General features: G+C 38.1%; 1 protein-coding gene across 3 annotated transcripts in view; it reads left to right on the top strand.

The window, feature by feature from the left end:
• The window catches only part of ATF7IP2 (activating transcription factor 7 interacting protein 2), a 144,664-nt gene that overhangs the window by 114,260 nt on the left and 5,944 nt on the right, over positions 1-24,460 (top strand). For all 3 annotated transcript variants that reach the window (XM_074381620.1, XM_010349375.3, XM_074381619.1), the window contains 6 exons: positions 2,590-2,724; positions 4,251-4,349; positions 9,803-9,948; positions 18,748-18,821; positions 20,026-20,081; positions 20,408-20,474. In XM_074381620.1, coding sequence (XP_074237721.1) covers positions 2,590-2,724; positions 4,251-4,349; positions 9,803-9,948; positions 18,748-18,821; positions 20,026-20,081; positions 20,408-20,474 — 577 coding nt within the window. The remainder of the gene's footprint in view (positions 1-2,589; positions 2,725-4,250; positions 4,350-9,802; positions 9,949-18,747; positions 18,822-20,025; positions 20,082-20,407; positions 20,475-24,460) is intronic.

The raw sequence follows: 24,460 nt of genomic DNA, 5'->3' as shown, positions 1-24,460 counted from the left end.
AAACTACCCTACAAACTGTTTCAGAAACAAACACTACTGCCGTTTTTTAAAACAGACCATTACAATTAGATAGTTACATGTGCTATGAATGTATATTCTTCACCTAATAAAGGGAAATCTTTCAGAAATACTTAGGCAGAACCAGTTTAAAGGGTGAGTCAACAGTTTTCCCCTGTCTACCTTTTGTTTTTCTTCTAAGAAGACGAAAGGAGACACAATAAAAAAAATAAGTGTTTTATTGTTGGCAGAGAAAGGGTAGTGGAAGTATGGCAAGCACGGATCTAGCCCTATGGACCATGTTACTCAAGAAGAAGATTGGGGATTCCAGCTGGGTCTTGGGTCCAGTGATTAGTAGCTAAAGTGAGTAGTTCTTTTTGCTTTTTTGAGACAGAGTCTTGCTCTGTTGCCCAGACTGGAGTACAGTGGCACAGTCGAGGCTCACTGCTACTTCCACCTCCTGAGTAGTTGGCACTACAGGTGTACACTAGCACTCCCAGCTAATTTTTTGTGTGTATTTTTAGTTGAGACAGGTTTTACCATGTTGGCCAGGCTGGTCTTGAACTACTGACTTCAAGTGATCTGCCTGCCTTGGCCTTCCAAAATGCTGGGATTACAGGTGTGAGCCACCGCGCTCGGCCAGAAGTAAGTTCTAATGTGTACATAACCATCTCTAAATAGCTAGCTTTTCCTCACTTGTAATTCTTGTCCAGACTGTTCTCTCTCTAAAACATATCTGTGTATTTACCTTGCTTGAATCTCAATGAGATAGTCCTCCCCCACATTCTGACATTTTTCTCCCCTACTGAGAGTCCTAGAGTGATCGTTTCTTAGCCTTTTGAAGTTTCGTAAGGATCTTGGCCTAGTTCCAGTTAAATTACTGAAGAGGCAGGGTTTTTCCTTTACCGTCTAAGTTATTCACCCTACCCACTGTCTTAAAAAGTTGTCAGAGATTGGAGATAAGTTTGTACCTTCTCCAAACTTCAGGCTAGTTTGGTTGCTATCTTCACTTTGAAGCCAGGACTTCAATATGCTTCCCTATTAATGGACACATTTCCAGTGGTTAAAAAAAAAAAAAAATTATGAGGTATTTGATGGAAGTTATTGTGTCTTCTGTATGAGGAACATTACCATTAAATTAGATCCAGTATATAGTCTAATCAAGAGGAGTTACCCCATGGTGGGTACTTAGTCCAAAATGTTCAAATTGAAGGACCTGTGTCTATCTGAACCACCAGGAATACTTGTTTAAATTGTAGTTTCTTGAGCTTACTAATAGATGAAGACAGTTGTTTTAGGCTACTGCTTTCTCAGATATACCTGATAAAAATTATTTGTAGTAACTGTAACTATACAACTTTCCAGTCCCCTTTCCAAAATATTGTTTGGTGGATCCAGGATGTGGCCTAGGAATTTGTGTTTTTAACAACCATCCCGCATGATTGTTCGTCATTCCTGGTGTTAGAGAAACACGGTACAAAACAGTGTCTCCACGTTCAAAACATATAGATATGTTTCTCCCTTTTTTTTTTTTTTTTTTTTTTTTTGGAGACAAAGTCTTGTTCTTTTGCCCTGGCTGGAGTGCATTGGTGCCATCTCCACTCACTGCAACCTCCACCTCCCAGGTTGAAGCGATTCTCCTGCCTCAGCCCCTTGAGTAGCTGGGATTATAGGAATGCGCCACCACGCCAGGCTAATTTTTGTATTTTTAGTAGAGATGGGGTTTCACCATGTTGGTCAGGCTGGTCTTGAACTCCTGACCTTGTGATTCACTCGCTTTGGCCTCTCAAAGTGCTGGAATTACAGGCATGAGCCACCAAAGCCCGGCCAGCTTCTTTGAATTTTAGCACCATACTCGAACTAGCTAAGGTAACCAACTGACTGATACTATTTCAGTTTTAACAATAAGAAAGCCACCCCCTAAAAAAATTATGGAAGTAATGGTGATTATCTTGCATATTTATTTCTTTCATACCAATTCAGTGTTTTTTATTTTATAGAGCTCTTTTTTTGCATATTACCTTATGTTTCTATAAAAATCCTTTGAGTATCACTTGTTCAACATTTATTATATAATCTACTTATTTGTGGAGAAGGAAAATGAAGCCCAGAAATAATGTGACTGACTAAAGGGTCAGAGAGCTTACTAATGTCAGTGTCAAGTCTCACACTTATGTTCTATATCTGCTATAGACCAACCTACCATTTTCATCAGGCTCTGGTTTTCAGATAAGTAGGGTTCCTTTTTGTGGAATACTAACTTGCAATTATGGTCATTAAAAAAATATAAATGGTCTTTAAATTGTTTCTGTAATGTATAGTATGGAATTCAAGTAAAACTATAGGAAACTAAGGTTAGCATTAATTTCTAACATGTCCAGTATATGTAAATATTGATTGTGTTTTAAGTTTAATATTGAAGTTTTATAAAACGTACTGGTACAGTTGCCTAAACATATAAATATAAATAAAGTATATTTAATTGGTTACAGTAAATCCAGAAAAGAGCAAGGCTATTTTTTTAAAGTAGAAAGTAAAATTGCTTTTAAATTTGAAACAGGGAATATTGTGGTTTTTATTTTAAAATTCTAGGTCAGACATTTGATTCAACAGGAAATGTATAGTTTAAATTACAAACTATTTGATAAGAAACTGGAAGAATTGAACCAACGCATTGGAAAGACAGAGTGCAGAAATAAACATGAAGGAATAGCGGATGGACTCTTGGTAAGTTTCATTTCATTTGAGTCATTTTTGGAGGAATGGGGGGTGTTCTTGCTCTGTTGGCTAGGCTGGAGTATGGTGGCTCACTGCAACCTCTGCCTCCCAAGCTCAAGCAGTCCTTCTACCTCAGTCTCCAGAGTAGCTAGGACTGCAGGTACACACCTCCATGCTAATTTCTGTATTTTTCATAGAAATGAGGTTTCACCATGTTGCCCAGGCTGCCCTCAAAACTTTTGAGCTCAAACGATCCTCTACCCTCAGCCTCCCGAAGTGCTAGGATTACAAGCATGAGTCACCACACCTGGCCCATTTCAGTCCTTTTAAAAAGCAGAATTTGTTGATATTTTTCATATTATCAAAGGAAAACAAGGGAAGAAACACCTGATTCCTGGCCACTAGCCATAAGAACATATCATAGACAATGTAATTTATTATAGCTTAGCAATATTGAGAGAGATTCATAACTTAGGCGTTGTATGTCAGTTGACAGGTTAATATATAGGCAGTTTCATTTCTTTCTAAATTATCCTTTCTTAGAACTTGTACAACCTGTTTCAAGCTTTCAACTGTGCCTGGCAGAAGCTTGAGATTTTTATCTACTTTATGTTTAACATTATACAAGCATAGGCCAGGCACAATGGCTGACCCCTGTAATCCCAGCACTTTGGGAGGCCAAGGCAGGCAGATCTCCTGAGGTCAGGAGCTCAAAACCAACCTTACCAATGTGAAAATCCTTTTTCTACTAAAAATACAAAATTCGCTGGATGTCATGGCATGTGCCTGTAATCCTAGCTACTCAGGAGGCTAAGACAGGAGAATTGCTTGAACACGGGAGGCAGAGGTTGCGGTGAGCCGAGATGGTGCCATTGCACTCCAGCCTGGGAAACAAGAGAAAACTCTGTCTCAAAAAGAAAATGTATAGCCCAGGCGCAGTGGTGTATGCCTGTAGTCCCAGCTACTCAGGAGGCTGAGGCTAGAGGATCGCTTGAGCACAGGAGTTCTGGGCTGTAGTGCGCTATGCCAATAGGGTGTCCGCACTAAGTTCGGCATCAAAACAGTGACCTCCTAGGAGCGGGGGACCACCAGCTTGCCTAAGGAGGGGTAAACCAGACCAGGTCAGAAACCGAGCAGGTCAAAACTCTTGTGCTGATCAGTAGTGGGATCGTGCCTATGAATAGCCACTGCACTCCAGCCTGGGCAACATCGCAAGATCCCATCTCTGAAAAAAAAAAAAAAAAGTGAAAAAAAAAAATATATATATATATGTATATATATGTATGTATGTATGTGTGTGTGTATATATATATATATATATACAAGGGATATATATATATATATACACACACACACACACACACACACACACACATAAGCATGAAATGTGACTTTTGCATATATATCACGATTTCTTACTTGGGTAGATGCCCAAGTCTTACAGAACAACTCGGGCAAATAACTTTCCCTCCATCTCTATACAATATGATATGTAGTACTATGGCTTAGTATTCTTTTTTCTCTTTTTCTTCTAGGCAAAAATAGCAAAACTTAAGAGACGTATTGAAACAGTATTATACTCTCAAAGGAATTGTTTGAAACCAAACATGTTATCCAGTAATGGAGCCTGTAAGGTTTGTATAAACACAGAGGAATTTTAATAATCTATTTGACTCACATAAGTGGTTGGATTATAAGAAATGAATATATTTCCAAGGTTGGACAGAAGGTGTAAAGGTAAGTAAGTTTTTACTTAGAATTCTGTTTCCATAAATCTGTCTATGGAGAAGACACCCTTAGGTAGTAAATGCCACTTGTATTTCTTTAGTAAAGGCAGTAGAAAGACAATTGGTGATTGCCAAGACTATCTTCCCCCACCCCAGTTTTATCATGGAAAGTATCAAATGTATATAGCAAAATTGAAATAATTTCATAGTGAAGAATTGTATACTCGGCACTTAGATTCTGAAAACTGAGCAAGGAGACTTTTTTTTTTGAGACGGAGTTTCACTCTTACGGCCCAGGCTGCAGTGCAATGATGCTCACCGCACCTCCACCTCCCTGCCTCCCGTGTTCCAGTGATTCTCCTTTCTCAGTCTCCCAAGTAGCTGGGATTATAGGCATTCGCCAGCAAGCCTGGCTAATTCTGTATTTTTAGTAGAGAACGGGGTTTTTCTGTGTTGGTCAGCCTGGTCTTGAGGCCCCAGCTTCAGGTGATCTGCCCACCTCTGCCTCCTAAAGTGTTGGGATTACAGGCATGAGCCATCCCATCTGGTCAGGAGCTTTCTTTGTAACAAAGTTTTCACTTGAAAATCCAGTTCTTTTGTTGGTATAGGGCCATCCTTTTCATCTTGTATCCGTTTTGTAAGTTATCTTTGTGAGGAATTTGTCCATGTTATCTAATTATTAAATTCACTTGTCCTTTTAATGTTTGGAGTTCTACAGTGTACACTATACTTTATTTCTCATAGGGGTTATAGGCCAGCATATTATTATACCCAAGTGAGAAAAGGAATGTGCCACACTCTGAGATTTGAATTACAAATCCCTTATTGCCGGCGACTGAGAGATGGCTAATGCCCAAAATTCTCTCAGCCCCAAAGAAAGAGTTGGTTGGTTTTCTTACACCCTAGTTTGCAAAGGGAGAAGGAGCCAAGCTAAAGCAATTTGTTCACAGAAGCAGAGCAAACAAAAAGTTAAAAGATAAACTAGTATGTAAGAAGTAAGCAGTAACAGCTTAAGCTGTCCCCAAAGACATACAACTTATAGATATGGGACTCTGGGTATTTAGCAACAGGGTCTGCTGGTACTGCTTGACTTGGTATCTTATCAGCAAATGCATTGCTGGATGTGCCTGGTGTCATCCTGCCCCAGCCACACACTATAGCTATATCTTAATGGTGGAAAAATAACTGTAAGTGAAGAAGCTAAGATGGAGTTTGTCTAAGAATGAGTTGGTAAGGCCAACACAATGTAGGATAACACAATATGATTGCACTGTTGGTTGTAATGTTCTGTAAATGTCGTATTTCAGTTAATTGTGCCAAGATGGTTGATAGTGATGTTTAGACCTTCTACAGCTGTGGTAGATGGAAAAAAAAATGGTCCCTAAAAGATGTCCGTGACCTTTTTCCCAGAATTTATGTTACCTTACATGGTAGAAAGGGTCTTTGTAGGTATTATTAAATTAAGTACCCTGATATGATGGGGAGTTAATCCTGGATTATCTGGGTGGGCTCATTTTAATCACAAGGATTCTAACAAAAAATGTTAGAATTTAGCAAGAAGGTTAAAAGCAGAAAAAGGAGATGGGATGCTGGAATGAGGTACACTGAAGATGGAGGAAGAGGCTCAAGTCCAGAAATGCAGGCAGCCTCCGGAAGGAAGCCCAGTTCCTTGATTTTAGCGTAGTGAAACTGATACCAAACTTTTGGGCTTCCAAAACCGTGATAAAATAAGTTTGTGTTGTTTTAAGCCATGCAGTTTGTGGTAATTTGTTAAAGTAATTTCAGCAAACTGATAAGAGAATTTGATACCAGGAAGTATGGGGTGCTGCTGTAACCAATCCTAAAAATGTGAAAGTGACTTTAGGGTAATAGGTAGAGAATGGAAGAATTTCGAGGAACATCCTTTCTAAAAAGCCTAGATTGACTGAGCGTGGTGGCTAACGCCTGTAATCCCAGCACTTTGGGAGGCCAAGGTGGGTGGATCACCTGAGGTCAGAAGTTCGAGACCAGCCTAGCCAACATGGTGAAACCCCGTCTTTACTAAAAATATGACAATTACCTGGGCGTGGTGGCATGTGCCTGTCGTCCCAGCTACGTGGGAGGCTGAGGCAGGCGAAACACTTGAACCCAGGAGGCAAAGGTTGCAGTGAGCGAAGATCATGCCACTGCACTCCAGCCTGGGAAACAGAGCGAGAGACTCCGTCTCAAAAAAAAAAAAAAGAAAAAGCCTAGATTGCCTTGAACAGACTCTTAATAGAAATAGACTGCCCTTGGGGGTTAAAAGGAAATGAGAAGCACAGTGGAGAACACCTACCATGGACTTCATACCTACATCTTCATAAACAAACGTTTGGTAGAAATACAGACATTAAAAAGCATTGTTGGTGAGGCCTTGAAAGGAAGTGAGGAACATGTCCTTGGAAATAGGAGGAAAGGGGATTTGTGTTATATAGTGGCAGGAAGTTTAGTTGCATTATGTCCTACAGTTACATGAAAGAAGAACTTATAAACGAATTTGCATTTTTCTTTGGCTTATGAAATTTGGTTCTTTTGTGTGTGTGTGTGTGTGTGTGTGCGCGCGCGCACGTATGGTTTTTTTGGTTTGTTTTTTTTAGACGGAGTTTCGCTCTTGTTACCCAGGCTGGAGTGCAATGGCGCGATCTCGGCTCACCGCAACCTCCGCCTCCTGGGTTCAGGCAATTCTCCTGCCTCAGCCTCCTGAGTAGCTGGGATTACAGGCACGTGCCAGCATGCCCAGCTAATTTTTTGTATTTTTAGTAGAGACGGGGTTTCACCGTGTTGACCAGGATGGTCTCGATCTCTCGACCTCGTGATCCACCCACCTCGGCCTCCCTGCTGGGATTACAGGCTTGAGCCACCGCGCCCGGCGGTTTGTTTGTTTTTTTGATACGGAGTCTTGCTCTGTTGCCCAGGCTGAAATGCAGTGTCATGATCTCGGCTCACTGCAGCCTCCACCTCACTGGTTCAAGCAATTCTCCTGCCTTAGCCTTCTGAGTAGCTGGGATTATAGGGATGTGCCACCACGCCCAGCTAATTTATGTATTTTTGGAAGAGATGAGGTTTCCCCATATTGGCCAGGCTGGTCTCGAACTCCTGACCTCATGGTCTGCCTGCCTCAGCCACCAAAGTGTTGGGATTACAGATGTGAGCCACTGTGTCAGGCCCTATTTTATTTTTGAAGTCAAAGTCTCACTCTTTTGTCCAGGCTGGAGTGCAGTGGCACAATCTCGGCTCACTGCATCATCGGCCTCCTGGGTTCAATCAGTTTTTGTGCCTTAGCCTCCATTGTAGCTGGGATTACAGGGCTTATGAGGTTTCTGAGCAAAGTATTGTAGGTTTAGCCTGGTTTCTTCTTGCTTCTTATTACAAAGTGAGAAAAAAGAAAAATTTAGCAGAAAGGACTTGAAGATTCAGGAAATGTTCAGCCTGTCCAGAATGCAGAAGACTCTAAGAGGCTCACGATCAGAAGAGCATGCCCTGGAGAGAAAGTCAAGATTTTAGCTGGATACCCTTTTCCTAGTGCCTTGGACGGATCAAATGTCTCAGTATTCAGTCACATGGAGGGCTCCTTGAAGACACTAAGCTTACGACTCTCTTTCAGCAGCAAGTTCCCCTGTTTAGGTTTAGTGTTTAGCTCCTCACCTCTTCTTGTAAGCTGAGGTTTCAGTGACAGTTTACTTTTCAGAGCTCTTAAAGTGCCATACCGCTTAGCTTCATTCTTCTGGTTCCACTGGGTCTCCCCTTTAGTCTCTGCAGGTGTCACCTTAAGCCCCAGTCCTGTTGAGTGGGAAATTTAGGAAAAGTTGGCCTATGGTTGCTACACTGCAGCGGATTGGGCCTGCCATTGCTCCAAATGTCAGATAGGACACAACTGATACTGCTGCTGTGGTGAATTGGGCCCCCGATCCTGCAAGTATAAAACTGGGGGGTTTGCCACTGCTGCTACAGGTTTGGGACAACGGATGGGTGCCCAGCTTCCAGTGCAAATATATGTAGAGTTAAAAGAAAACTTGAGGATACCCACTGTGATGCTGCTACTCAGTCATGAATTCCTCAGCCAGTCTGCCTTTTGCTTTACATCTTTCAGAGTTAGGATTATTGGTCAAATTATTTCCAGTTTCACGTTTATTATTTGGAACCAGTAAGGAAGAAGTAGTTTGGTTTAACAAAGAAACATTATGGATGGTTCTGGCCTGGATTGATGTTAAAAGTTGGGGGCGGGGTGAGGAAGATAAGATACTAATGAATTCTCATTACTAGTGGTTCTCAGCAGTCTCAGAGCTTTATGATATTTATATTCTTAACAATGTTGTAATTAGAGGAGCCGAGCAGGCAAGAGCCTATGCCACCTTGACCTGGAACTGAAAGGATACCAAATATTTTTTGCTACTACTTTCTTATGTTACTTAAACCTATTTCTACGTATAAAATCTTTTCTCTTAAGAAGATAACATTTCCGAATTCTGTCTTTACATAAAGGCATTTTTGTTCATGCTGTCCCTTAGAAAAGTTTTTGAGTTGGGCAGTCACATGATGCTTTTGAATTTTTGTTTATATATATTTATAGATGTATACTTACATATTTATATATATACAAAATGCTGCAAGTTCTTGACCAAAACAGAATACAAAATGTTTCAGCTCCAAGTTTTACATAAACTCAACTGGAAGAGCAAGTTGGCAATCTGAGTTATTTCTAGTCTTTATTAATAGTAAAATTTTCTTGTTAAGTATTCCTAAAACTTAATCTAATAGGAATCAAGTGTTGTCCAAAGTACCTGAACATTTTTCTTTCTTGCTATCCAAGCTAGGAAGTTAATGTGTACCATCTGTTTGGTTTCTTCGAAGTTTTTTTTTTTTTTTTTTTTTGAGACGGAGTTTCTCTCTTGTTGCCCAGGCTGGAGTGCAATGGTGCAATTTCAGCTCACTACAACCTCTGCCTCCTGGATGCAAGCAATTCTCCTGCCTCAGCCTACTAAGTAGCTGGGATTACAGGCATGTGCTACCACGCCGGGCTAATTTTGTATTTTTAGTAGAGGTGATGTTTCTCCATGTTGATCAGGCTGGTCTTGAACTCCCAACCATAGGTGATCCTCTCGCCTCAGCCTCACAAGTGCTGGGATTACAGGCATGAGCCACCGCAACCGGCCTTAAGTTTTTTAAAAAAAATTCATTTTAGCAGGCAAATCACAATCATAGTCATCAGCCTTCACAATACATGTGATTTAACTTATGTTTTGCCATATGTATGCAAGAATACTTTGAAAATGCTAATCTGGTGGAAGGATATACAATTGGTAAACTTCCCCTCAACTGCTTTTTTCTTACCCATTTAATAGGTTGCCAATTCAGAGACTATCATTTTGGATAATAATCTGGAGTCAGTTGAAAGGTCTTCTGTGAATGATGAGCCTTCTAACCCTTCAGAAAAAGATAGTAAAAATACTAATTTGTCACCAGATCAGAATGAATCTGTTTCTGAAAGGTAGGTATTTCTACAAAAATGCATAAATTTATCTAAGTCTACAATAATGATTTTTTTCTTCATCACAGTTTTAGAGCTTTATAATATTATTATTAACATTTTCTCTTTAAGTATCCTATAGTTTTACTTTTATATAATAAGTTATACTTCAGTTTTGGGGTTTTTTGAAATAGGGTCTAACCTTGTTTGCCCAGGCTGGAGTACAGTGGTACAGTCACAGCTCACTGCAGCCTTAACATCCTGGGTTCAAGTGATCTTCCATCTCAGCCTCCCAAGTAGCTGGGACTAGAGGCATGCATCACCACGCTGGGCTTATTTTTTGTAGGGGCCAGGTTTTGCCACATTGCCCAGGCTGGTCTGGACCTCCTGGGTCAATCTGCCTGCCTCAGCCTCCCAGAGTACTGGGATTACAGGCATGAGCCACTGCTTCTGGACCTATACTTGAGATTTTGAAAAGAAGAAAACTTATCAAAAATAAGTAGGTTAAATGATGGCCATTGTTTGAAGACTACCACCCTTTCCCACAAGTAAGTGTGCATACAGAAGGGGCTCTAAGACAAAGGAGAAGCAGTACAGATCTAAACCATTTACAGTAGATTTTTGTTTTGGGGAATTTAACATGCAGTTAGGACCCTTCAGGAGATGCTCTCGTATTCTGTAATATGGTGGCCCACATTTTAGTTTTAAGTCAGGAAGCTGCTGTGAAGGAGGCATTTAGTTGAAGAAGACAAAAGCCACATTTCAGTAACAGTTTGTAGTGACCCCTTATTGATGCATGTGCTGAAACTCATGAAATAACAAAAAAGGAAAAGCGCTAGTGATGTAAGTGAAAAAGACACCATTAAAATAGCACTTTATAGACAAATATGTCCAATTTAGCAGTGGTTTGGATCTTTTATGTGAACAAATCTATCTCATATTCTATCCTGAAGGAAGAACTCTGCAATTTATAAAACTGTTTGAGGCAGCACTCTCAGCCCATGGTGAATGTGCGAATAGGTGTAACAAATGTGTAACATGATTCTGATGGCTTTAATGCTGAGTTTCATAAAACATTTCAGCCAGAATAACACCAGCTTTAAGCAAACTCTTGAAAAGAATGGAAAAAGAGGGAATGTTCTTCACTTTATTTTATGAGACTCCATAACATTTTACAGAAATGGAAATATACAGCCTGCTTTAAGTCACAAAATAGATGCAGGTGTCCTACCAAATTTAGTAGTCTACAAAAGTTGACTTTGACTCAAGAGTGCTGGAAACTTGGTTAAACAGTTAAAAATCAACTAATACGGCTGCACAAGGTGGCTCACACCTGTAATCCCAGCACTTTGGGAGGCCAAGGTGGGTGGATCATTTGAGGTCAGCAGTTGGCGACCAGCCTGGCCAACATGGTGAAACCCCATCTCTACTAAAAAAAAATACAAAAATTGGCTTGGCCTAGTGGCTCAGGCCTGTAATTCCAGCACTTTGGCAGGCTGAGGCAGGCAGATAACGTGAGGTCAAGAGTTCAAGACCAGCCTGACCAACATGGAGAAACCCCATCTCTACTAAAAATACAAGGTTCGCTGGGCATGGTGGCGCATGCTTGTAATCCCAGCTACTCGGGAGGCTGAGGCAGAGGTTGCAGCAAGCTGAGATCGCACCACTGCACCCCAGCCTGAGCAACAGAGCAACACTCTTGTCTCAAAAAAAAACAACCAATGTGATTTGCCTGGAGAAAGATCATTATCAGCTCACAACTCAAAATAGATGCAGAACTTGACAGAATACCCATTTATGATTAAAACAAATTCCTGGCAAACTCAGAGTAAGAGGTAACTTTTTTAATCTGACAAAAATTATCTACCAAAAGCCTAAGACAAATCTGATGGTGAAACATTGGAAGTGTTCCTTGGAGATAAGAAAGAAAAATGCCTGCTGTCACCGTTTTGTGTAACATACTAGATGTCCTGGCTAATGCAAGAATGTCAAAAAATCGGGGGAAAAGGAAAAATACAAAGTATAGGAAAGAAGAAACAATATTATTACTTATTTTTGGATGATTGGGGTGTGTATATATGAAATCCAGTGAAACCTGAAGATTAATTATTAAAATTAATGAGTTATATAAGATTGCTGAATTCAGATATCTAAGAAATCAGTTGTATTCCTGTTTAGAAAACAAGATAGAAACAATTAGGAAATAAAATTTTGAAAAGCCCTTAACACATTACAGAAGCACCAAAACATATAAGGTACCTAGGAATATGTAAGAAGACAGGCAGTAGCTGAAGAAAATACAAAATGTTAGACATTAAAGAAAACTTAATTGAAAAGTGATACACTATGTTTATGGTGCGGACAAAGAACAAACAAAACAAAATGTTTTCAGCCTGGTGTGGTGGCTCATACCTGTCATCCCAGCACTTGGGGAGGCCAAGGCAGGTGGATCACAAGATCAGGAGTTGAAGATTAGCCTGGCCAAGATGATGGAATCCTGTCTCTACTAAAAATACAAACATGAGTCAGGTGTGGTGGCAGGCTTCTGGAATCCCAGCTACTCAGGAGGCTGAGGCAGAGAATTGTTTGAACCTGGAAGGCAGAGATTGCAATGAGCCAGTATCACCACTGCACTCCAGCCTGAGTGACAGAGCCAGACTGTCTCAAAAAAAAAAAGTTTTTACTTTGTTCAAGTTAATTTTATAGAGTACAGTTTCAGTCAGTATCTCAGTGTGTAATTTTATGGAACTTAACCTGTGATTCTGAAATGTGTATGTAAATCCAATGAGGTCAGAGGTCAAGATACTCTATAATTAGAGAATCAAAATGGAAGGAATTTGCCATCAGATGGAGGGTATTACAGAGCTACAGTAATAGCATAGTATGAGATTGGCACATACTAGACAAATAGATCAGTATAACAAAGACTCCGGAAACCCATGTATATATGTACGTGTGATATGTGATGGAGATGTTTGGCAGGTCATTTGGGAAATAACTGACTTTTAGTAAACAGTGTCATCTTGTTTGCTCTTTATGTTGGGAGAAATATGAAATTGGACCCCTATGTCAAGCAATACAAAAAAACTAATCTCATGTGGATTAAGGAACTAAAAATATCTCAAGGAAATCACAAAGCTTTCAGGATATAGAATGTCTTCATGAACTTGGATAGGGAAAGATTTCTTAGGACATAAATGCCCTTGCCATAAAAGAAAGAGTAATTTTACCACATTATTTCTCAAAAGGCACTATAAAGATAGTAAGAAGACAGGCCATCTGAGGTGGAGAAGATACTCGCAGCACATATAACCTGTAGAGTACTAGTACGTAGAATATGTATAAAGGACTTCAACAAATTAATGAGTAAAAGCCAGATAATACAAAAGAAAAATGGGCAAAAGACTTGTGCATCCACTTCACAAAAGAGGAGTTTGAAATGGCCAATAAACATATGAAAAAGTGTTCATCTTCATTAGTAATCAGGGAAATGCAAATTAAAACCACAATGAGATATTTCATATGAAGTAAGGAAAAAATACATTTAAAAATCTGACTACTGGGTTTCAGTGAGGTTTTGAAATAAAGGAAATTGTATTTATTTAATTATGTTGTTGAGTATATAAATTGGTATAGTACTCAAAGAAAATTGGCATTATCTGGAAAGATCAAAGATTTGAATATCCTTCGACCTGGCAGTCTCATCTCTTGATATATACCCTAGTTAGACGTATATCTATTGCATGTAGATATGCAATAGAATGTATGTATGGGAATGTTTATTAGCAGCAGTTTTCATAACAGCCAAAAACTGGAAGGAAAAAGTATTCCACTATAGTTGAAAAAGATTACAGTAAATCTATAAAGTGGAATATTGTACATTAATTAAAATGAAGGAACTGCATTCACATGCAGTAGTATGGATTATTCCCACAGAGTATGATTCCATTTAAATTAAATTCAAAAATAACCAGAAAGTGCATGCTTCAGGAATTCTAAGCTGGATAGTAAGTCTAAAGAGTAAAACAAGTAGATTAGTACCACATATGCTATGTATGGGGAGGAAGTTTATGATATAGAATGGAAGCATAGGAGTTTCTGCAGTGCTGATAATTTAAATTTTACTTACCTAAATAGTGGCTACATGGGCACTAGCATGGTAATTACTTAATGGAAAATATATATTTTAGTATAATCTGGAAATAACCTTTTAATCAGAAAAGTTATTTATGCTTAGTGTAATCTTAATGATGTGTAAGGTTCATCTTTACACTCTTATTACCAGTTTTCTACTTGTCCTGTTTTATGGTCCTTTTCCTCATGTGTATCTCTGTCTCGCTGTTTTAGCCATCTTTTGGATTAATCTTTCTTTCCATTCCCCATTACCTTTTTAAATTACACTGTTTTCAGTGTTCCTTTAGAAGTCATACTAAGATCATGATAGGGATTCTTTACTCATTGTAGTCTAATATGCAGTCCTGCTTCTGCTGTTTTATAGACAATGCTTGGTCTTAGCTTTATGAACTGTTCAGTTCATGGGCATTTAGATTGTTTGCATATTAGGGAAAATATAAATGGAGCTGCTGTGAACATTCTTTTACATGTCTTTTGGTGAATGTACACTTCTGTTGGACATATGCCTAGAATTGGAATTGCTAGGTCATAAGGTATGCATATCTTGAGGTCTAATAGATACCACCAGCCCGTTTACCAAAAAAGTTCTACCACGGTATACTCCCACTGTGAGTACATGAGATGCTTGTTACTGCATATCCTTGTTAACTCTGGGTAGTATCTCTTTTTAGCCATGCTGGTGTATAGCATTACACTGTGGTTTTAATTTCTACTTCCTTTTAATAATGAAAATTAGGCAAATTTGCATTTGGATATCTTTTATAAAAATTTTTGCTTTGTCTTTTCAAATGTTTTTACCAGATACATTTATTATAAATATCTTTCCTGACCCGAAGTCTTCTTGTTTCCCTAATGGTGTCTTATATGAACTGACTGTACTTAATTTCATTGTTGTCTTTTTTACATAGATTCTGCTTTTCTGATGAATGCCCCATCTGTTTTCTAACTGTTTTCTCCATCTTTTGTATTTTTTAAATTATTAATCAGTTATTTTAATGCTCTTGTTTTAACTCCAGTATTTGGATCACCTGTGCATCTGTTTCTGTTGTTTTTCTGCCAGTCTCCAGTCTTTCTTGGCATGCTTGATAGTCTGAAAAATTGTTGAGGTGCTAAGTGATACCTTGCCATAAAAACAAGGTTAATCCTCTGCTTGTGGTAATTTTGGTAAGGCTCCTTCTACCTCTAGTTCACTCTGGTCCCTAAGACATAGCCTACCATGGATCCCATCTGAAAGCTTGGACTGTCTGCCACGGCTTCTTTACCTTGGTGGGTCCCAGATATTAATCCTTACCTCATAAGTACTTAAAATTTTCTTATGGATTAGCAACAAAAAATAGAGCTATCAGTCTTTCATCCAATTTATGACTGCCATTACTACTACAAGACAAAAATATATACAAAAGAAATTTGACAAAAGAAATGACTAGAAGGCGAAATGGATAGAAAATCAAATATTCTTTTGGGTTTTTTTTGAGATGGAGTCTCGCTCTGTCACCTAGGCTGGAGTGCAGTTGTGCAGTCTTGGCTCACTGCACCCTCTGCCTCACGAGTTCAAGAGATTATTCTGCCTCAGCCTCCCAAGTAGAGCTCTCACCACGCCTGGCTAATTTTTTGTATTTTTAGTAGAGACAGGGTTTCACCATGTTATCCTGGCCGGTCTCAAACTCCTGACCTCAGGTGATCCACCCGCCTCCCAAAGTGCAATGGCGCGATCTCGGCTCAACGCAACCTCCGCCTCCTGGGTTCAGGCAATTCTCCTGCCTCAGCCTCCTGAGTAGCTGGGATTACAGGCACGCGCCACCATGCCCAGCTAATTTTTTTGTATTTTTAGCAGAGACGGGGTTTCACCATGTTGACCAGGATGGTCTCGATCTCTTGACCTCGTGATCCACCCGCCTCGGACTCCCAAAGTGCTGGGATTACAGGCTTGAGCCACCGCAATATTCTTAACAAAATTTAGATTTAAATATTTTTGTTTCTTAGTTAGAAATAATGACAACAGTTGAGAAAAGTGTGAATGTGAGAGAAATGGAAAATACAGAAGACCCAAGTTGAATATGTAGAAGTGAAAAAGATTGTAACTAAAGTGAAAAAGTGTGCAGAATTCTTTTTAAGTATCAGTGAAATAGGTATGGAAAATGTTCAGTCTAAAGCATGGTGAAGAAAAAAACTGAAAAAACAATGAACAGAGCATCAGAGACCTATGGAACAGTATAAATAGTTAATACACATATTATTGGAGTATCACCAAGGCAGAGGCTGAGCAAATGCTTGAAGATACAATGTCTGAAAATTTTCTATAGTTGATACAAATTCTAAACCCATAAATGAAAAAAGTTAACAAGTCCCAAGCAGAAGAAACATAAAAGCATAGAAAACCACATCATCAGATTGCTGAAAGTCAGCGATGAAGAAAAAATTTTAAAAAGTAGCCACACAAAAGACACATCAGGTAGAAAAGAACAAAAAGTAAGAATGGCAACAGACTTCTTGCTGTAACCTATGCAAACTATGAGACCATCTCTAAAATTTTAAGATAATAGATACTTAGAAAATATTGAAAGGTTTAAAAAAAAAAAAAAAAAAAGTCCATGCAGAGTTCTATACCCAGTGAAAATATGTTTCAAAATTGTAGGGAGAAAACAGACTTTTTTAAGCCAAAAAAGGGTGAGAGAAATTATCAACAGACCTACACTACAAGAAATTTTGAAGGAGATTTTTCAGGCAAAAGGAAAATAGTATTAGATCGAAATTTGATTCTGATATGGCAAATAGAAAATATTTTTGTGTTTCTATATAGTGTATACACACAACACACGCACTATATAGAAACACTCCATCCTATATATGTGAATATATATAGTTTAGAAATTATTTATACAAACAGGCAAGAAACAATTGGAATTTGAAATTTAAAATGAATGCCATTTACAATAAAATCAGAGAACATAATATATTTAGGGGTAAACCAAAACTACCTAACCTAAAACTGCAAAGTATTACTGAAGAATTTAAGGAGACCTAAATAAGTGGTGAGGTATGCAACTTTCATGAACCAGAAAATTCACTGTTAAGACGTTACCTCACTGCAAATTGCGTATCAGTCAGTGTCTCATCCATTTTTGTAGAAAGTAACAAACTGATTACAAAGTTGAGGCCAGGCATGATGATTTACATTTATAATCTCAGCATCTTGGGAGGCCAGGGCAAGAGGATCACAGCCTGGCCAACATAAACATTTTAATTTTTTTTAAAAAATTAGGCCTGGTGACACATGCCTGTCATCCTAGCTACTTAGGAGGCTGAGGCGAGAGGATCCTTTGACTCCAGGAGGCCCAGGCTGCAGCAAGATAGATTTGTACCACTGCACTCCAGCCTGGGAGACAGAGCAAGAGTCTGTCTCTATTTAAAAAAATTTAAATACATATATGTATGTATGCATTTTCACATACATACATACATACAAATACCTAGAAGATGAAAACAGCATTGGGAAAGAACAAAGTTAGAAGACTACACTATCTTAACTATAAAGCTGTAGTATTAAGACAGTGCAGGGATAGGCATGTTGACTAATTGACACACTAGAGAATGCACATGTAGTTCATTGGTTACAACAAAGGTACCAAGGTAGCTTATCAGGAGAAGACAGTCTTTTCCACAAAAGTTGGCTGCAATAGAGGGAAAAGTGAACCTCAGCTCTTACTTCATACCATAAACAAAAATTAACTCAAATGGATCACAGACCTAAATACAAACAGTAAAAGTATAAGATGTGTGCAAGAAAATGGTATAATTGAGCTGGGCGCAGTGGCTCATGCCTGTCATCCCAGCAGTTTAGGAGGCTGAGGTGGCAGATCCCCTGAGATCCGGAGGTCGAGACCATCCTGACCAACAATGGTGAAACCCCATCTCTACTAAAAATACAAACATTAGCCAGGCGTGGTGGCATATGCCTGTAATCCCAGCTACTTGAGAGGGTGAGGCAGGAGAATCTCTTGAACCCAGGAAGTAGAGGTTGCAGTGAGCTGAGATCACCCCATTGCACTTGAGCCTGGACAACAAGAGTGAAACTCTGTCTCAAAAAAACAAAAAAGTTGAACTTGGAAAAACAAAAAAAATTCAGGGTCAAAATGGCTCAGAATATTCTGTAACCATAATCAGCATCATTTATCATCATTGCCTCAATTAAAAACATTTGTGGTAAATAATGCTATTGGAAAAATACAATAAAGAGTGGCAGCAGTTCTTTTTAAAATAATTCTTTGTTAGTTTTCTAACTTTAAGAGCCCAGGTGTCTTTATGGTTTTCAATAGATTTCTCTCAGTTACATGATGTTTCATTTTTATAAAGGCCAATATCTATGCTCAAGTGATATTTGTATGTTTTACACATTTATGTCCACTGTACGTTATACATATTTTTAGAATCATTGTGAATAGATCCCTACTACATTTTATGGGTCTATTATTGGATTTTCATGACCTTTTGGTCATATAACTGAATTGGTAATAAATGGAGGGGTTTTTTTTGGGCATTTGGTTTTACCATTTCTGTTTGCCCCCACAATTGTTAAATTAAAACATTATAAAATGTTAAGTTAGAGGACATCTAACCACTAATTGCATGTTTAAGCCTGATAATGCATGTGTAGTTTTTGTTTTTAATTTCTTTTTATCATTTTAGTAACAATGATGATGTTATGTTGATTTCTGTGGAAAGTCCTAATTTGACAACTCCAATTACATCAAATCAAACAGGTATCTTAAGCTGATTAGAATATAATCTATCAAGTTAGAAGGCCTTAAATTAATGTTTGCTTAATTTATGTCATGGTTAATATTTCATTTTAACCTTGTGTTTTATCAGTTTATGACCTTTTGTTTCTTTTACATGTTTAATGACTTGTAAGTTGTAAAACTACTTAACTTTTATGTACATGACTTTAATCATTTGGCCTGGCCTTTTATTGACGGTAGTGATGGTTTGTTTTTTGCCTTTTTGTTTTTTATATATTATTTTATAGTCTACTTCAGTTTTAAAATTTGTCTAGTCAGTCTGGACATGGTGGCTCATGCCTGTAATCCCAGCACTTTGGGAAGCCAAGGCGGGCAGATCATGAGGTCAGGAGTTTGAGACCAGCCTGGCCAACATGGTGAAACCCTGCCTCTACCAAGAATACAAAAATTAGCCAGGTGTGGTGGTGCATGCCTGTCATTCTAGCTACTTGGGAGGCTGAAGCAGGAGAATTGCTTCAACCCAGGAAGTGGAGGTTGCAGTGAGCTGAGATCATGCCACTGCACTCCAGCCTGGGTGACAGAGCGAGACTCCATTTCAAAAAAAAAAAAAAAAAAAAAAAATTACCTTTCAATTTCCAATGATAACCTCTCTCTCTCTCAAAAATGCCCATCTTGTTTGGCTCATAATTTCTCATCCAAAATTTCCCATTTTCATTTCATTTTTTACTATATTAGAGAATTTGCATCTTAATTTTAAAGCTTTGCTTCCACTTACACCTGCTTAATTATCCCCACAGTTTGGGCTGTTAAGATTGTGAATTAGAGAGTTACAAAGGGTGTTAAGCATTTATCTGAGGCTTCCTACTGGTTCCAGGAAGAGTGCTTCAAAGCCATGTCAGGCAGTTTGTCTAAAGATACTGTGAATTAAAAGTATGTGTATTTCCAAGTGTATTTTCCCATGCAAATTTCCAGGTAGATTTAAAAAAATAAGACAGTTACCAATATAGGTGTAAAGTTACAGAAAGAAAAAATTGTTTGACCCAAAACTACATTTTCTTAAAAAAAAATTCCATTCTCAGTGTTTGGAATAGGTAAAGTCAATTGAGTTATTTTATGATTATATATTTAACAGCTGATCAGTATCCCTATTTTGTTTTAGCGCACATATTTCACAAAGTCCATAACTATTGTTTAATAAGTTTGTCAAATATCTAATTTCCTTCAGATATCAGACATATTACATCAGGACATTCCAGCAGTTCTCCCAATGCTGAAGTTACGGTAGGTAATAAATACTGACTCTGAATATTGTTCATTTAAATATACTAGTTCAAAGAACTACATGGTGGATGATTTGCTACATGGTGGATGATTTCGTTTTAGTCCAGCTTACACATTGAAAAGGAGACAGCTAATGATAAGCATATTTTATAATGATACTATTTTATAAGAGCTTTTTAATAGTAGAATTAAACCACAAGAGTCTTAGAGAATGTTCCATCTGGTTTCTAAATGGTAATTTAAAATTTCATTTTTAAATTTTTAAAAACATTTTCAGCTATTGAGGCAAAGGTTTTTTTTTTTTTTTTTTATTCACAATTTTTTAGGCTGTACAGAAGAAACCTGATTCTGTAATTGACTTGACAAAAGAAGGCCTCTCCAACTACAATAAAGGTAAAAGGATTTTTTAGATCTTCCTTTTTAAAAAAGGGTGGAAGGGTAACAACTCACAGTGCACTGGGCCTACTTATGAAATTTGTTTTAATATGTTAGTGTGTATATGTTTATGCATTTTTAGTACATGTGCAGATTAATGTAACTGCCATCATAGTCAAAGTACAGAATTGTTCTGTCGTTACAGGTCTCCTTCATGCTACCCCTTTGTACTCAACACCTTGTTTCTGCCCGGTCCCTGGCAACCAGCAGTCTGTTCTGTCCTATAATTATGTTATATGAATTTGATAATGTAATATGTGTCCTTCTGAGATTGACTTCTTTCATTCAGCATAATGCTGAGGGTCATCCCTATTGTTGTTTATCAGTAGTGTGTTCCTCTTTATTGCCAAGAGTAGCCTGGGGTATGGATGCATCACAGTTTGTTTATTCATAAACTCACTGAAAGATCTGGCTTATTTGGGACTTAAAAATTTATTTTCTGCCTTTGGTACATACCTTTTAGTATAGCAGCTGAGAGGACACATAGCGAAGCATAAACTGGGGTATAACATGAAAATGGAGAGAGAGAGAGTGACAACAGTGTCTCATCTTTCAGAGATTTAAGGAAAAAAGTGAAATACAATCATGGGGCTGAGGTCAGTTATAAGGTCTCATTCAAATTTAGTGAAAAATATAAAGCCACATATCCAAGATGTTTAACAAACTCCACGTAGGATAAACACAAAAGAAGAAGTCATACCAAGACATATCATAGTCAAGTTCCTGAAATCCAGTGATAAGGAAAAAGATGAAAATACGATGTAGATAAAAGAAAAAAGAATTCACAAATTTCTAGGCTAGAATGCAAGCCAAAGGACAATTGAGTAACTTCATTAAAAGACTGGGGGAAATACCTGTCAACCTATAATTCTTTATCTAGAAAATAAGTCTTTCAAAAATGAAAGCAGCTTTTGGAGGTCAGGGCAGGAGGATGGCTTGAGGCCATGAGTTTGAGGCCATTCTAGGCAACATAGCAAAACCCCATCTCTACAAAAATAAATAAAGCAAAATTAAAATTTTTCAGATCTGCAAAATTTGTTGTCAGCAGACCTTTACTTTCAGAAATAAAGGAAGTTCTTCAAGTGATAATAAAAGATACCAGATGAAAAGTAGATGTACGCAAAGGACTACAACTATATTGTAGAATTTATATAGAAGTCAGAAGATGAAAACAGTAGTGCAAAAGATAGTCACAGGAATGAAAGTATGCTGTTATAAGGCTCTTGAGTGGTATCATGTTATTTGAAACTAGACTATGATAAGTTAAAGATATATATGGTAATGCCTACAGCAACAATTTTTTCTTTTAAATAGAAGTAAAGCTATAGTGACAATAAAGTGTAATTTTTAAAATACGCAATCTAAGAAGCCACAAAAAGCCGACAAAGAACAAGAGTCATAGAGAACAAAAGGCAAAATGATAGTAAATGTAAACGGTCCAAACACTCCATTGAAAAGCATTGTTACACTGGAGATACAAGACTCAACTTTGATTATAAGACGTACTTTAAAAAGGAAATAAACATTAAAATTGGGTTAGAATGAAAGTTCTTCTTATCATAAAGTTGAGTTTCTTTTGTAGTCTGTTTTAATTTGCTATGGGCCTGTTGACTTACTGCCTTGGAAGAAGGAATCTGATTTATAAGAAATTATACTTATTTAGGATATTTTAAATATTCAGCTGTTGGCTAAAAATTTAAAGCAGGTTATTTGTATTAGCTCTTAACCTGTGGATTATAATTTTACAAGTCTGTCTCATTAATTAAACAAGTACAGAACAGCTGAACAGACTCTTCAGATTAAAATAATAAAATCATTACTTCTAGGAAGGTTTTGTAAACAATGCAGAATCTCATTCGTACTAGTCAAAAGAAAAATGATTTATAAAATATTTTAAGTAGTTATATCACAGGATATACATAGACTTAAAATGGTTTTTTACTTCTTGATTCTGGAATTTTTAGCTACCCAACTTTCATACTTTGCAGTATAAACCCTGTTTTCTTAACCATCTCTGTATTTACTCTCTTTACTTTTTTTGTTTTAAACTTTATGTTCTGGGGTACACGTGCAGGATGTGCAGGTTTGTTACACAGGTAAACGTATGCCATGGTGGTTTGCCGCACCAGTCAACTCATCATCTAGGTGTTGGGCATAGCACGCATCCGCTGTTGTTCCTGATGCTCTCTCCGCCCCCTTCCTTTCCCCGACAGGCCTAGTGTGTGTTGTTCCCCTCCCTGTTTCCTTGTGTTCTCATTCTTCAGCTCCCACATATAAGTGAAAACATGTAGTGTTCAGTTTTCTGTTCCTGCATTATTTTGCTGGGGATAATGGCTTCCAGCTCCATCCATGTCTCTGCAAAGCGCAGGATCTCGTTCCTTTTTTTTTTTTTTAAAAGAGGGAGTCTTGCTGTTGCCAGGCTGGAGTGCAGTGGTGCAACCTCCGTGTCTCCTGGTTCAAGCAATTCTCCTGCCTCAGCCTCCAAAGTAGCTGGGACTACAGGCTCATACCACCATGGCTGGCAAATTTTTTTTTCTTTTTTTCTTTTTTTTTTTTTAAGTAGAGGCTGGGTTTCACCATGTTGACCAGATGGTCTCAATCTCCTGACCTCATCATGATCTGCCCACCTCAGCCTCCCAACTGTTCCTTTTTATGACTGCATACTATTCTGTAGTGTATATGTACCACATTTTCATTATCTAGTCTATCATCTATAGGCCTTTGGGTTGATTCCATGTCTTTGCTATTGTGAATAGTGCTGCAGTGAACATATACATGAGTCTTTATAATAGAATGATTTGTATTCCTTTGGGTATATATCCAGTAATGAGACTGCTGGGTGAGATTGCAATTTGGTGATTAAATCGCCAAAAGCAATTGCAACAAAGCAAAAATTGACAAATGTTATCTAATTAAAGAGCTTCTGTACTACAAAAGAAACTATCATCAGAGCAAACAGACAACATACAGAATGGGAGAAAATTTTTGTAATATGTTCATCTGACCAAGGTCTAATATCTAGAATCTATAAGGAACTTAAAACAAATTTACAAGGAAAAAAAAAAACCCATTAGAAAAAAAAAACCTCATTAAAAAGTAGACAGAAGACATGAACAGACATTTCTCAAAAGAAAACATACATTCGGCTAACAAACATGAAAAAAAGCTCCCCATCACTGATCATCAGATTAACGCAAATCAAAACCACGATCAGGTACCATCTCACATCAGTCAGAATGTTGATTATTAAAAAAGTCAAAAACAACAGATGCTGGCAAGGTTGTGGAGAAATAGGAATGTGTTTACACTATTTGTGGGAATGTAAATTAGTTCAACCATTGTGGAAGACAGTCTGGCGATTCCTCAGTGATTTAGAACTGGAAAGACTGTTATTTGTTGTGGGGGGTATTTTTTGGTTTGTTTTGGTTTGGGGTTTTTTTGAGTCTTTTTTTTTTTCCCCCGTCTTCTGTCACCAGGCTGAAGTGCAGTGGCGTGATCTTGGCTCACTTCAACCTCTGCCCCTCAGGTTTAAGCAGTTCTCCTATCTCAGCCTCCCCAGTAGCTAGGAGGAAAGGCATGTACCACCATGCCCAGCTAATTTTGAATTTTTAGTAGAGAGGGGTTTCACTGTGTTGCCCAGGCTGATCTGGAACTTGTGACCTTAAGTCCTCTACCCTCCTCAATGTCCCGAAGTTGTGGGATGACAGGCGTGAGCCGCTACGCCCAGCCTCCGCCAGTGTTTTCCATCCATTCTTTTACCTCCTTGTACCTTCTTTTCCTGCCACCCACCCACATTTTTTCTTTTTGCCTCCTTTCTTCCTCTCACCATCTGTTTTATTTTTCCTTTCTGTTTCTCCTCCCTCCCCTGTTCTTTTCCCCAGTCTACATCATTTTTCATTTGAATTCCTACAACTTGAGTATAGATTATAAATAGCTCTGTGTTT

The sequence above is a fragment of the Saimiri boliviensis genome, chromosome 12 (assembly GCF_048565385.1).
Source record: "Saimiri boliviensis isolate mSaiBol1 chromosome 12, mSaiBol1.pri, whole genome shotgun sequence".
NCBI lineage: Eukaryota > Metazoa > Chordata > Mammalia > Primates > Cebidae > Saimiri > Saimiri boliviensis.
This window is presented reverse-complemented; position numbering and strand designations above follow the sequence as displayed.